This window comes from Juglans regia, chromosome 13, assembly GCF_001411555.2.
Source record: "Juglans regia cultivar Chandler chromosome 13, Walnut 2.0, whole genome shotgun sequence".
NCBI lineage: Eukaryota > Viridiplantae > Streptophyta > Magnoliopsida > Fagales > Juglandaceae > Juglans > Juglans regia.
Genome location: NC_049913.1, coordinates 14,224,674 through 14,239,287, shown reverse-complemented (window position 1 = coordinate 14,239,287; position 14,614 = coordinate 14,224,674). Strand labels below are relative to the sequence as shown.

The 14,614-nt window shown below is 37.4% G+C and overlaps 2 protein-coding genes across 2 annotated transcripts; both read right to left on the bottom strand.

The window, feature by feature from the left end:
- Nucleotides 1-7,675: 7,675 nt before the first annotated feature.
- On the bottom strand, nt 7,676-9,578 carry LOC118344205. Its single transcript, XM_035684323.1, has 5 exons — nt 9,504-9,578; nt 8,905-9,015; nt 8,459-8,758; nt 7,961-8,362; nt 7,676-7,849 (listed from the first exon to the last, which is right to left on the bottom strand). The coding sequence occupies exons 1-5, from the start codon at nt 9,576-9,578 to the stop codon at nt 7,676-7,678; spliced, it is 1,062 nt and encodes a 353-aa protein (XP_035540216.1).
- A 3,731-nt stretch (nt 9,579-13,309) lies between these two features.
- Nucleotides 13,310-13,678, bottom strand: LOC118344204. Its single transcript, XM_035684322.1, has one exon. It carries the CDS (start codon nt 13,676-13,678, stop codon nt 13,310-13,312), a length of 369 nt encoding a protein of 122 aa, XP_035540215.1.
- Nucleotides 13,679-14,614: the final 936 nt, after the last annotated feature.

Here is a 14,614-nt window from a genome sequence, read left to right as displayed (position 1 = left end):
GCTATAAGAGCAAAGAGTTGAAAAGAATGACATTCTTCATCAAGAATTTTAAGGACAACTGAAGGGTTGAGAATGTTTTTTAACCAATTCTGGATGGGTTGTCTCGAGAAAGAAGAAATGTCAATTGGCCATTAAGAATGCCTCCACAAAATTCTTGAGTAAAAGCAATTTAGGAATAGATGGGAGGTATCTTCAGGTTCAATGTTACATAACAGACAAGGTGCAGAATTGGTTGATCCTAAGGTGCAAGACATTGTTGATCCTAACTTTGGTAGGGAGGATATCATGGCTTATTTTCCAGAAAAATAATTTCAATCTATCCTGCTCTTTCATTTTCCATAAAATCTTCCATTTGGGATACTGATTGTTGGGGTTAGGAATGTTATTTTCCTTGACCAGGGCTGCATAAGTTGATTTAACAGAGAATTTCCCAGAAGAGTGATGAGTCCAAATGATCTTATCTTGAATATTCTAATAATTATGATTGGCTAGGGGAAGCTTTTGGATTTCTCTAGAGGAATGTCTTGAGAATATAGTATTGAGGAGAAGAACGTTCCAATGTCTTGGTTCCTCTAGGATGAGTTCTGAAACATGCATATTAAGATCGGGATCAAGATTGTTATCAGGGTTTGGATCAGGGATAGAGTTATGAATGGAAGAGATCCAGGGGTCAATCCAAACCCTTATAGAGCTCCCATTATTAATCTGATAACAAATGCTAGATCTCATGAAGTCCCTCATTTTAAGCAGACTTTTCCAAAATCGGGAGTCAAAAGATTTAGGAGAAGCTTCCAAGAAAGTTTTTGAACCAAGGTATTTTCTGAATATGGCCTTTTTTCAAAGACTATTTGGTCCATTTAGAAGGGACTAAACATTTTTTTAAACCAATGCGAAATTAAAAGAAGACATAAGTCAGATTCCAAGACTGCCCATAGATTTGGGGATGCATATAGAATTCCAGGATTTTGGGGTGTATTTATTTTTGTCTCTATCTTCAAAACCCCACCAAAATCTTCGGAGAAGGGAATCAAGACTCTTTCTGATTGCTTTGGGGACCAAAGTGGAAGACATCACATACGAAGGAATGGAGCTTGCAACTGCTCTTATGAGAACAATTTTCGCTGCTTGAGAAAGAAACACATATTTCAGATGAGATAATTTTAAATAAGTTGAATAAAATATTGTTATAATATTATTTTTTAATATTATTATTATTTTGAAATTTGAAAAAATTGAATTGTTTATTATATTTTGTGTGGAAATTTGATAAAGTTGTAATGATGAGATGAGATGAGAAGAGGTGATCAGATAATTTCTTATTCAAACGAGCCCTTAAATAAGTCTCAATGTGACCTATAAAATACTATTATTTACAGATAAACTCAAATCATCTAAATTCATCTCTGCATCCAAATGAAATGTTAATGTTCTGCCAATTTATTTCTTTGACTCGAAGCCTCTATTCCTATAGAAAAATGATATTTGCAGTCGTGAATGCGCAAACACCGCACAATCGTTTTAAAAAAATTGAGTAAATATAGGATCAACATAAAAAAATTAATTTTTCAATAGTGAATCTTACTTTTTTTCAAAATGATTACGCGATATTTACGTATTCTATAATTACACATAGAATTACTCATTCCTATGTAGAATTAATTAATTTTCTGTCTATATGTCATGCACGCGTACTGGAAGATAATGTTATATGATTGGAATCCTTGCCGTGGTTGTTTTATCTTTGAAGCAAGTAACTCGGGATCGGAATCCTATATTTTTATGTCTGATATAATATGACGTTGAATATTTGTCATGGACTGATGTCGCTGACCATGCTCAGTTGAATCTACACCGCCCAAGTGATCTAATGGTCTATGTTAATTGCACATGTCTCTGTTATGTCAAATTGGTCAAGTTCCGTTTAGGTTCTATTATTATTTGTATCATGGGCCATGTTGGCCCAGTGTAGTCCTGTAGTGTCAAGTAATGGGCCAAGTTGGCCGAGTACTTGGGAAGAGTCCATGTTATTTATTTGTGTAAGTTTTTCACCAATGATATCAAGAATTCAAGAATTGAAGGTAATTAATTGCAACTAGAGGTTTGTTCCCATGGCGGATGGCACACGCTTTGCACAACTCACGGAAGCCATTGCCTAATTGAAAAATGAGAATGCTGGATTGAAGGATGCACAGACGCAATTGATGGGAGCAGAGTCGCAACGACAGGATTTGTTGGAGGAGCTGATCAAATGAGTAGGCAGCCTCTTGTAATGTTCTTGATATCAAGAACACTCCTGCACTGCGAGACTCACCAAGAACACAGAAGAATTCACAAGGAAAGAGGAAACAAAGCAACACGAGATAGAAACTGATCTTCAATGCAAGATTCCCTTCGTGAATCTTGACAGGGAATTTTCGAGGAATTCCCAACATCCCAAATTGTATTAAACTCAATGATTAAAATATGAAGTTTTTTACACAGGCCATGCACTGCTTTTTATACACGCAGAGCACGAAGGAAATCCCTAAACGCAAGGACTAAAAACTTAAAACGTACCGTTTAACTAAACCAAAACTCAGGACTCAACAAGCTAAACAACACAAACAACTCTCTATTTACGCAAAACGCAGCGTATTACTAAACCAAAACTCCCCATTTCATCCCAGTGGGAGTTGAAGTCGTTGCTACTTCATCCCTTTCCTGCTACCAATCTTCACAGCAACGCAACACCTTCTTCCTCTTCAAGAACCTGCCCCCAAAGCACCCGTGACAAGCCACTGGTTATACCAACCTGTCCCAAACACTCACTGGCCCACCACCTTTCATCCATCAACTTGATCTCGTGAGTTCATAACACTGTTTATGAATCCTAGGGAGGAATTCAAAGTCGCACTATGCGCCATGATTTTCCTAAATTTGATGGCACTGATCCGACTAGTTGGGTCTTCTGAGTTGAACAATTTTTTCGCTTACTACAATACCCATGACCCTAAAAAAATCCTCTTTGCTTCCTTCCACATGGAAGGAAAAGCACTCACCTGATACCAATGGCTTTTAGAATCTCACCCAGTTCACACTTGAAATGAATTTGTCCTAGCCTTACGAGTTCGATTTGCCCAACCCCATTAGATGACTCAGTGGCAGAATTCACCAAGCTTCAACAAAGGAACGTGCAAGTTGAGGAGTATCAAACTTAGTTCGAATTGCTTTCCTATCGCATCCCAATCCTCACTGAAGATTTCAGGGTTTGCACCTTTCTCAGTGGCCTCCATGATGACATACGTATCGTGGTCACTGTGTTTCGACCCACAAACTTACCTATAGCCTTCGAGCCAACTTCCTTTTTGCCTTTAATTAGCCCTCCTCACCAGGAAATAATTTTATGAGGTTACCGAATCATAACCAACATCCTTCCCCACTTGGACTTCTTGGCCCACTAACCAATAACACCACTATTCAACCACCACCCAAAGCCGAACCCGACCTACCCATTCAGCGAATAACCCCAGCCCAAATGAAGGAACGAAAAGACCGTGGATTTTGCTACTATTGTGATTAAAAGTGGACACCAATACATAAATGTCGAGCTCCCAAGGTGTTCTTATTGGAGGGAATAGATAAAGAGGCCAATGGAGAAGTGTTTGAAGAAACCCCCAATGAAAAGATTGTGGATGAAACACAAACTGATGAAGTGTTGGAAATTTCATTACACGCCATGTTTGGTACCCTTGAACCAAAAGCTATGAGTCTGTTAGGAATGCTGGGGAATCAACAAGTAACAGTGCTGATAGATACAGGAAGTATTCACAGTTTTGTAGAACTAGATGTTTCGAATGGTGCTAAGCTTTCCCTATTGGAGGTTGGATTTAGCTTTGCAAATAGCCCACCTTCCTTGGGTTGCTGTGAGACAGCCCTCTTGAGCCTACAAGGTCATTCCTTTTCTATCACGCTTTATTTAATTACTTTGGGAGATTGTGAACATGTTTTAGGAGTGAATTGGCTATGAACCTTGGAGCCTATCTCACGGGATTCTTTCAAGCTCTCTATGAGTTTCGGGTGGTGTGGCCAAGGCATTCAACTACAAGGGTTCAGCCCTTCTAATCCAACAGTAGAGGAAATGGAAGAATTAGGGATGAAAATAAAAACCGGTAAACCAGCCTGAATCGGATGATTCGGTTCGGTACCGGTTTCACATTTTGAAAAATCGGTCGGAACTGGTCTAGTTTTGGTTTCCCTTTTTCTACCACCAGACCAAATTGGACCATACCAGTTCATATATATATATATATATTTATATAATTTTTTTATATTATATATAATTTTTATATATAATATATATAATTATATAGAAAAATAAATTTATATTATATGCTAAATTTCTAATTAATTTTATAAGACAAAATTTTAAAATCCTATTACTAGGTGTGGGCAGTGGGGCCCCGCACCGCCCCCGTTCTCCCCGTCTCGGGTGGCAAGACACCCACTGGGGCGGTATGGCCCCAATGGGGCCCTACCCCGCACCCAATTTATTATTTTTACTATATATAAATATAGTCATATGTATTAAGTAGAACTTTTACTTAATATCTTGTCTAAGTTGTATTATAATAGGGTGATCCTTTTATAGATTACTTTCGCAACACAAGTCTCACACTTAAATAATGTGATACTCTTGTATTGTCTTGGCAGGATTACTACACTACAACTTACATAAAATATGCACTAGAAAATTTAAAAACCACATAGTTTTTAAATTATAGTTATATTTACAAATTTAAATTTACAATTTGGGTTCAAAAATGTGTTTTTGATGAATTTTGGACCAATGAATAATTTTTGAATCTAGTGGACTGTAGTCCATTATTGAAGTGGGCGGGAGGTAGGGCAGATTTGGAGTCCGCCCCCGCCCCTGGCATCGAGGTGGGGTACCACGCCCTTAGGATGCGGAGCCGGGTTGAAAACCCCTCGCACCGTATGGTGTGGATAGCACCCCTACCTATTACTCATAATAATCAAATAATATAAAATTAATATAACATTTGATAAAACATTAAAAATTCTAATTTTAAACATGAACATTTGTTTGATCATATGTTATTAATATAAACTATATATATCATGGATAAATACATTTTATGGCATAATAAATTGTAATATATATTCTTTTTCATAAATCAATATCTATATATTTCTATACTCATATAAAAAGTGTATGTAGCCATCATATTGTTATGATGCAAATATTTTCAAGTGTACAAAATTGTAACAAGTAGTAAAGTGTTTTAAAGAAAACGGATGTCGAACCCACAAAGATTAATTTTGTTATTGAGTACTGAAATTTACTAAATTAATTATTATTTGAAAAACCAAAAAAATGGAAAGATTCTACTATCTAAATTAAAAAAGAGCCGGCCACACACATAGTAGCCCCGTCCCAAGTTTATTAATAAGCTCTCACTTATGGTGGAGGAATACCATGGTAACATCATTACACTTGGGGGCTTACATGATAAATGCTATAAACTAACCCAAAAATCAAGTGACAAAATAAACCGAAAAACCAAAACAAAATCTAACAAGCCTAAGCCAAACAAAAACTCGAAAAAAACTAAACAAGCCCGAAGAAAGCAAACAACGAAAGCAAGAAAAAGATTAGCGACAGCATAACGAGGGAAAACCCAGCTTGTCCAAGCGGATTAGACCTCTCAGCAATCTCGGCACTTCCTCAATCACTTGCTGCTCCATGTGATGACCAAGCAATACCATACTTAGAAAGCCAATAAGCAGCTTTATTACCTTCCCTGAAAACATGATAAACAGAGCAAACCATTGAATCCAAAAGACCAAGAATCTCCTCCCAAAAATCATCAAGATACCAAACCCCACATCGCCCTTGTTTCCACCACGAAACCACCACTAGTGAGTCAAGTTCAACTTCCACATAGCCAATTGTTAGAGCTTTGCAAGCTTTAAGGCCATACAACAAAGCTAATAATTCCGCTCTATTATTCGAGCCAACCCCAAGAGGACAGACAAAAGCATGAATTAAATTACCATGATCATCTCGTATAATACCACCAGCCCCAGACAGCCTAGGATTCCCAAAACTACTATCGTCAGTGTTTAACTTAACCTCAAGCATTGCCTTGGCGGAACAAGAGGCGAGATAAATAGGGATTGTAAAATTTGAGAATCATGCCTAGAGCATTTCGAAACTTTGTGAATGCCTTGACAGATTGAGCGAATCTCATGAACAATCGAGTGCCAAACCAAATTAAAAGGCTCAAGACGACCTTCCATTTGAGCAACACATCTGCTACGCCAAAGACGCCAAGAAAGAAGAGAAGGAAGGAGTCCCACAATAGTACCAACCTAAGAAAAGAAAGATGCTCGACGAAACCAAAGGGACATTGTCTCTTGCCAATTACCACGAAGTGGCAACTCCAAAGATAGATCCACAACAGTGCCATATCCGTGCAGCAAAATCCCCTCTAAACAACACATAGTTTTGATCCTCATAATTACTAGCATCACAACAATCACAATTAGAAACAATTGGCACCCCTATTCGACGGAGATGGTCATCCACACTAAAAGCATTATGCTAAGCCTTCCACATAGAAATCGAAATCTTCAAAGGGAGCAGATTATGCCACATCCAAGGATGCCCTATTAGAACCCCTAATACAGATACAATCTCATGTTGATTTTGTGGAGAAACAACCACTATCTTGCTTTATCCATACCAAAACATCTGATCCTCCTTTGCAAATTGCTAAAGATTCCAGAATATCATTCACATGATCATGGCCCACCAAACTAACCAAGAAATCCATATCCCATGAATTCGACAGGTGACAATCCTTAACTTTAAGTAAAGGATTACCTACCACCAGAAAGCCAGAAAATAATGGACCCCGATCCAGCCACTTATCATACCAAAAGAAAAGGTTGCCTTCCCGGAGCCGCCACTTAGAATTTTCAAGAACCAAATGAATACTTTTAACAATCATTTTCCAAAATCTAGTGCCTTTATTCGCATCAATAAGAGCCCAAGGTTTAGAGCCCACATATTAATCCTTGAAAAACTGAGCCCCATAATGATTTACCTGGGATTAAATTCCAAGCGAACCTCATATGCAAAGCCTTCTGCATATCATCTAGTTGGCGCAAACCCAACCCACCTTCATTCATTGGAAGACACATTTTCTTCCAAGCTACCCGTTTTTTCTTCCCTTTCCCACTAACCTCTCCCCAAAAGAAAGTGCTCATTAAGCCATGCAGCTCCTTGATGATAGATTTAGGGACTTGAAGGACAGCAAACAAATGAAGAGCCATTCTAGAGAGCACATGCCTCAAAAGGATAAGACGACCTCCCGATGAAAGGAGCTTCATCTTCCAGCCATTGATTTTATTGCGGACTTTTATGACCATTTCCTCCAAGTGAACTTGCTTTAGCCTTCCCAAAATAATAGGCACTCTCAGATATTTGAAAGGGAAGAAGCCTTCAGAATACCCAGTCATTCGCTTAATAGCTCTCTTATGACCCGAATGAATTTTTGAGAAAAAAGAACTGCAGTCTTATCTCTATTAATGCTCTGGCTAGACCAAGTCTCATACTTCTGAAAAATAGACAAGAGTTCCTGAATAGATCTCTTGCTACCATTTGTGAAGATCACACATCATCAGCATACATTAGATGTGAAATTTGAACCGTACCTCTGGCTTGCGAAAATTGTCCAAATCTTTTTTCCACAACACTATTCTTAAGGAGTCTAGCAAGGACTTCTTGAAGAATAATGCACATATAGGGTGAAAGAGGATCCCCTTGACGCAAACCACGACCTCCCTGAAAGAAACACTTAAGGGTTCCATTCATCATAACAGAATACCAAGGAGAGGAAATTCATGCCTGAATTAAATCACAAACTTGAGTAGAAAAACTGAAAGTGTGAAGTACCTCCAAAAGGAAAGACCAATCAACCCGATCATATGCTTTAGCCATATCCACTTTGAGAATAATATTGCCACCATGGGCTTTCTTATTAATAGAATGCACCAATTCCTTCATCAGGGAAATATTTTCAAAGATGCTGCAACCCGAAACGAAAGCACCTTGCTCGAGAGAGATCATGCTTGGAAGAAGACTTGTCAACCGATTAATCAGAATTTTTGAACAAATCTTATAGAACACCGAACATAGGCTAATTGGTCTAAACTTATCAAACCCAGTAGGCACATCAACCTTCGGGAGCAATAAAAGAGGCCGAATAGAACTGCGACAACTGCTTAGAGAGGAAAAAATCCGAAATAGCTTCAACGATGTCCACTTTAACAATTTCTCAACATCTCTTAAAGAAACCTGCACCAAAACCATCTAGACCTAGAGAACTATTAGATGGAATCATGGAATAGAAGACAAAGCCTCAAAGATTTCATTCATAGTCGGAATACAAACAATACGGCCATTATCATCATCTGAAATAACAGGAGAGATAAGATAAGACAGGTCCGGCAAAACACGGAGAGGATCTGCTTGAAGAAAACTAGAGAAATACTCAATCGTTCCCTGATGGATGGCTTCAGGCGACTCAAACACGATCCCATCCGCAGCTCTCATGCCAGATATACGCTTGCGCCTCTTATTAGCCAAACAAGCATGAAAAAGTTTAGAATTTCTATCACCTTCCACCTTCCATTTTAACTTTTCCATCTGAGCCAAACGAATATCCTCCCTACGTCTCCACGAAGACAATTCCTGAGAGGTCAAGACTAACTATCTGTCATCGTCGACATTCCATTCATGTTGAAGCCGGCTCTCAAGCCTTTCCACCTGCCTCTCAAGTGGGCAATATGAGAGGTAGTCCGACCAAAAACCCTCTTATTCCATTCTCGGAGTACAACCTGAACCCGTTTAAGTTTACTAGTAAGCTTCCATAAACCCCCACCAGCCACAGGAACCATCCAAGCCCTCTGTACACATTCAAAAAACTCCGAATGATCAACCCACATTTGCTGAAAACGAAACAGAGAAGGACCATAAGAGAAAGGATTAGCAAATAATTCAATGTGCATAGGACAATGATCCGAGGTGGATTGAGGAAGATAAGAACAAGTTGCGTTAGAAAAATGGGACAATAAAATAGTATCCATAAACACCCTATCAAGTTTTGCCCAGCTCCGGGATAGCCCCTGTTGGCCATTGCACCAGAAAAATTTGCTACCTTGAGTTTTCATATTAATCAAACCACTCTGATCTATCCAACTATTAAAATCATCCATAGCAGCCCGAAGCCTAGGCCGACCTCCCCTCCTTTTCGAGTCGGAACGAATAATGTTAAAATCACCTGCAAATAAACAAGGCTCGGCTCCAACACAATTCAAGCACAAATCAGCCCATAACTCTGGCCTATCACTCCGAGAACATTTAGCATAAATGAAATGACATAACAAAACCTGATTACCGGCTTCAACACGAGCCAAAATAAATTGAGAAGTCATACCAGTAATATGAACCACAACGACATTATTCCAGAATAACCACACTTTCCCACCAACAGCTTCATTAGATGTGCCATTTCTCAAAATTCAAACACCTCATCAAACTGTGAGCTTGATCAAAATTAGTAAAAGGTTCCATTAAAACAACGATAATAGGTTTGAGAGACCCAATCAACTTCTTTAACCGACCTTTAGAGGTACGAATCCCTCTAATATTCCATACAAAGATGGAGCCAATCATAGAGAAAATTTAGTGGTTCGAGTTTGGGCCCAAGTACAACTCCTGACTTTCACAAACTGTTTTTTCGAATAAGTTCTTTTGGCAGCAAAAACACCCTCCGACTCTTTGTGATAGTCCTTCTCCTGAGGCAAAACATCCAAACCAAGATCAGGTTCCGAGTCTAAAATCGAGGTCCCTTCAAAAAACAATTTATTGATATTTTTTGGACTCTCATGCACTTGTGCCTCTGCGGCTTCCGGAGAATCCCCTGCTTCAAGACATACTTCCTTTGTTTCAGTATCTATCTCAGGGACTTGAAATACTTAACAAAAATAAATTTAAGAATAAAAGAGCATAAAATCTAAGATTGTAAATATAATAAGAATAGATCTAGAGCGTTTGATTTCACTTATCAAATCCCACACAATATATTCTTCTTTGTTATAGAATTCCAATTATCTTAAGTTGACGACAAAAATCCCTTAACTATTCTATATCTTCCCTCGAATAATATTAAAAATATCTTCGACTAATAACCCATCGTATCTCTATGTGAATTTAACTAATTGGAGACTCATTAAGGTGTTTGGATTTTTCTTGAAAATCACATTAATCGCGATAAAGTATCTCTACTTTCGCTCAACTAATGGTGTTTAATCCTAGAGTTCTTAATCACAAATCATCTTCCGGTCTCATTGGAATTCAATAGATCAAATAATAATTAGCTAGAAAATTGCAAGCATTAAAAATAAGGAATAAACACTCAATCATGAAAATATTAAAAATAAAATAACTTAGAATATAAATTGTGTGTTCAAGGCTAGACTACATCAATGCTCTAGAAAACAAAGTTAGTTCATAATGAAACTAAAAAAGACAAAGAATAAAAATAGTGTTCTTCGTTGGAGTCAGTTGATGAAGCATGCAGTTATTGCCTCTGCTCTCTTGATCCGCCTCCTTGAAAGAAACTTAAAGAATAAAAAGTAAACTAAGAAACTAGACTCTAGACTATTGGACTCTAAAACTAAGGCTCTCCCCCTCGCAAGGAAAACAATATAAATGTGGCTACAATCTAGGCTCAAGATCTGGAAAATAATTTCTAAAAATAAATGTTAACATAAAAGAAAATTATCCCAAGAATAATGGAATTATTTAAAATGAAAGATTCAGTAATAGGTGGCTTGATTTGCGGTGTTCGGGAGGATTTGGTGGTCAGCCAATTGATTACGGAACTCGAAAGGATCCCATCGAGTAGATGCCTTATGCGCTGAATATAACTGGTCTCCTCGCCCAATTACCAAGATGCAAGGTTCCTAATTGAGATGAAAGACTCCTCTCGCTAACCTATCGAGCGGTAAAGCTGCTCGCCTTTGCTAGTTGTTGCCCACGATATCGTTTAGGTTGGTCTTTTAAGTTGGTCGTTTAGACTGGTCATCCAATCTAACCGCCTGGAGTCTTGCCGCCAAGTCTTCTCGCCTAAATCTCCTCGGCTCTCTTCAGATCTGAATCTTCTCTTCATTCAAATCGAAGAAAATAAAGAAAAATATATAGAAATAAAATAAAATCAATAGAATTGAAGGAAAATGACACTTTTCATAAATAAAAAATTAATAAAAATCACACTTATCAAATACCCCAAAACTTAAGCTTTGCTCGCCCTCAAGTAAAGAAAAAGAGAAAAACAATTAAAACAAGCATTTGTTTGATTCATAAAATTTATTGCCTCAAAGATTGCCTAAAGTTTATAATTCAAATTAATCATTCAAGATTAATCAAGTCCAAAAGTTAATTCAAAACTCAATTCCACCGCATTATCAATCCTCACATTCGTGCATACCTATCATTCTCACTTCATGATCATTAGCCCCTCAGATAGTTTTATGCAAACAAGTAAATAAATAATGGATTTCTAAAAACTCCATAGGCTTGCTTTTCAAATCACACTCCACTAATGTAGAACAGAAACTATCACCAGGGATCAATAGATCTTTATTAAACTTGTAATATAAGGCTAGGGTGAGGGTTACAAAGAAAATATAGGATTCAAACAAAATAAGAGAACTTCAGTTTGAACACTTAACAAAACATCTCTTCTCAATCTTGTGAATCTCTCAACATACTTCTCTTTATTGTACTTTCAAGGATCTCTTTCTTTACCCCTCTATTCAGCAAGTCAAACTTATTATTATTATTTTTTTAAATAAACCTTACATTTTCGACTGCCTTTGTGGATGACTCTTGTCTGCCTTATTCTGTCGGCCACACAGTAGATGAGTTGACTTTTCACAATCTTAATCATATGATTTTGAAAATATGGTTATAATTAACTTTATTTGTAGACTTTCTACTTCTTTTGCCTTTCATGTTCTTGTAAGTCTGTAACTTCTGTGCAAACTTAGTTCTCTTAAAAGGTAAGGAAATCAGTGTTTAAGCTCAAATAGGGTAGGGAATATGAGGTTTACAAGAAAGAAAAATATAAGGTCAAAATATAATTCAATAAAGCTCAAAGGGGTGGCTATAGATAAGATAATATATAAGTAAGGTTGAAAGGCTCAATCGGTCCAAAGAATGCCTTAATAATTTCTCATGTAATATTATGTCTAGGATTTGACCTCGAGTGTAATCAAATAAGTTCTAGAGTAAGTTGAGACTGTACAAATTTACAAAATTCACAAAAAAAATTCTCTATGTATGCAAAACAATTAATGATCATGATAAGCATTCATTGAATATAGAAAAACTCAAATTAAGCAAAATCAAGTCAAGGATTAACAAATAGACTCAAGCAATAAGATTTTTTCCTAAAAATTATAATCAATTTCAACCATATTCTTATCATACGCTTTTTATTCATCAAACCATACTCTTTTTTTTTTCTTGGAAAGAACCGGTAGCCACCCACATAGCGGCCCCATCCCAAGTTTCTTAATAAACCCTCATAGGTAGCCACCCACATAGCAGCCCCATCCCAAGTTTATTAATAAACCCTCATAGGTAGCCATCCACATACTGTTGTTGTTGTTATTATTATGCATAAACTCCCTTCCCCCAAATTTAAATAACACATTGTTCTCAATGAGAAAGAAGAAGAAAAACGAAAAAGAATGAGAAAATGTAAGAAGTGCTCCCTCGATTTTCAATTGAATGTTGTCCTTGTAAGTGCAACCGTGTAACACATTGGAGAGTCCCCAAACTTATGCAAACCTACAAGATGAAAAAAAAAATATTAAACAAAAATAAGAATTAAAGAGAAAAACAAAAAAACTTGGGTTGCCTCCCAAAAGGTGCTTTATTTCAAGTCTATAGCTAGACATTATCCTCTCATCATTTATTATTGGCGAGATCAATGGAACACTTTTTCGTGTTAAAGTCTCCATCCACATATGATTTTAATCTCTGTCCATTTACTTTAAATGTCCCTTTTATCTCGTGATGGACTTCAACCACTCCATATGGAGAAACACGAGTCACAACAAATGATCCCGACCACCTAGATCGCAACTTTCCCAAAAAAATTTAAAGTCTTGAATTGAATAATAAAACTTTCTGCTCCACTTCGAACTCCCTTCTCAAAATATGCTTATCATGTTATCTTTTAGTTTTATCCTTGTAAATCCGAGCATTCTCATAAGTATCATTGCGGAACTCATCCATCTCAATGATTTGCAATATTCTCTTCTCGCCAGCAGCTTTTAAATCAAAGTTCAGTGTCCTCGTCCCCCAATAAGCTTTATGTTCTAGCTCCACGGGTAGATGACATGTTTTTCCATAAACGAGCCGATAAGGTGACATTCCAATCGGTGTTTTAAATGTTGTTCTATAAGCCCATAATGCATCATCTAACCTTCTTGCCCAGTCAGTCCAAGAGATACTCACGGTCTTCTCCAGAATGCACTTCAGCGTCCGATTAGACACCTCGACCTGGTAGCTCGTTTGAGGATGGTATGGTGTTGCCATGTAATGGGTACCTTCGTACTTAGTCAGTAGCACTTCAAATTGGCGATTGTAAAATTGCTTCTTGCCATCACTGATTATGGTCTCGGAGGGCCGAATCAAGAAAATATGTTATTATGCAGGAAACTCACTATGACCCTCACATCATTGGTCGGCAAGACGACCACTTCCACCCATTTGGAGACATAATCTACAGCCACCAAAATAAATTTATTAGAATATGAGGATGGAAAATGACCCATGAAATCTATACACCAAGCATCAAGTAATTCACTCACTAAAATATTGTTTAAAGGCATCTCATGTTTCCTAGAAATGTTTCCAACCCTTTGACAATGATCACATAAATTAACAAAATTAAAAGAGTCTTTAAAAATATTCGGCCAATAAAAGCCAAAACTTTCGCTTTCATTTTTGCTCCACCAAAGTGGCCGCCAGCTTCCAATGAGTGGCAGTGTCTGAGTATGCACTCCATCTCCTCCTCGGGCACACATCTCCTAATTAGCCGGTCAGCTAAGTACAGTATAGAAAAGGTTCCTCCCAAACATAATATTTCAAGATGGAGAATAACTTCTTCTTTTATTAATATGTCATCTCGGCCGGTAGAATTCTGGACACCAAATAATTTACCATGTCGGCACACCATGGAATGATTTGTATATCCATTAATTGCTCATCCGAGAAGGTCTCATTAATTGAGAATTTCTCCTCGCCAGCCCCCTTTTTAAGCCAAAGACAAGATGATAAGTGGTCGATCACTACATTCTCGGTACGTTTCTTATATTTTATTTCTAAATCGAACTCTTGTAAGAGCAAAATCGAAGTTAATAGTCTCAGTTTGGCATCCCTCTTCGACAGCAAGTATTTAAGAGCAGAGTGATCGGTGTAGACGCCACCTTGGAACCCATCAAATAAGAATGAAATTTGTCAAAGGTAAAC

Excerpts from the sequence above, each read along its gene's own strand:
- LOC118344205 (XM_035684323.1), bottom strand. The coding sequence starts at position 9,578 with ATGGCACATCTAATGAAGCTGTTGGTGGGAAAGTGTGGTTATTCTGGA. Across the intron at positions 9,016-9,503 it reads CGTTGTGGTTCATATTACTG|CAAATGTGGGTTGATCATTC; the intron begins GTATGACTTCTC and ends TTTCGTTTTCAG. Across the intron at positions 8,759-8,904 it reads GTAAACTTAAACGGGTTCAG|GAATTGTCTTCGTGGAGACG; the intron begins GTTGTACTCCGA and ends TTGACCTCTCAG.
- LOC118344204 (XM_035684322.1), bottom strand. The coding sequence starts at position 13,678 with ATGGCAACACCATACCATCCTCAAACGAGCTACCAGGTCGAGGTGTCT.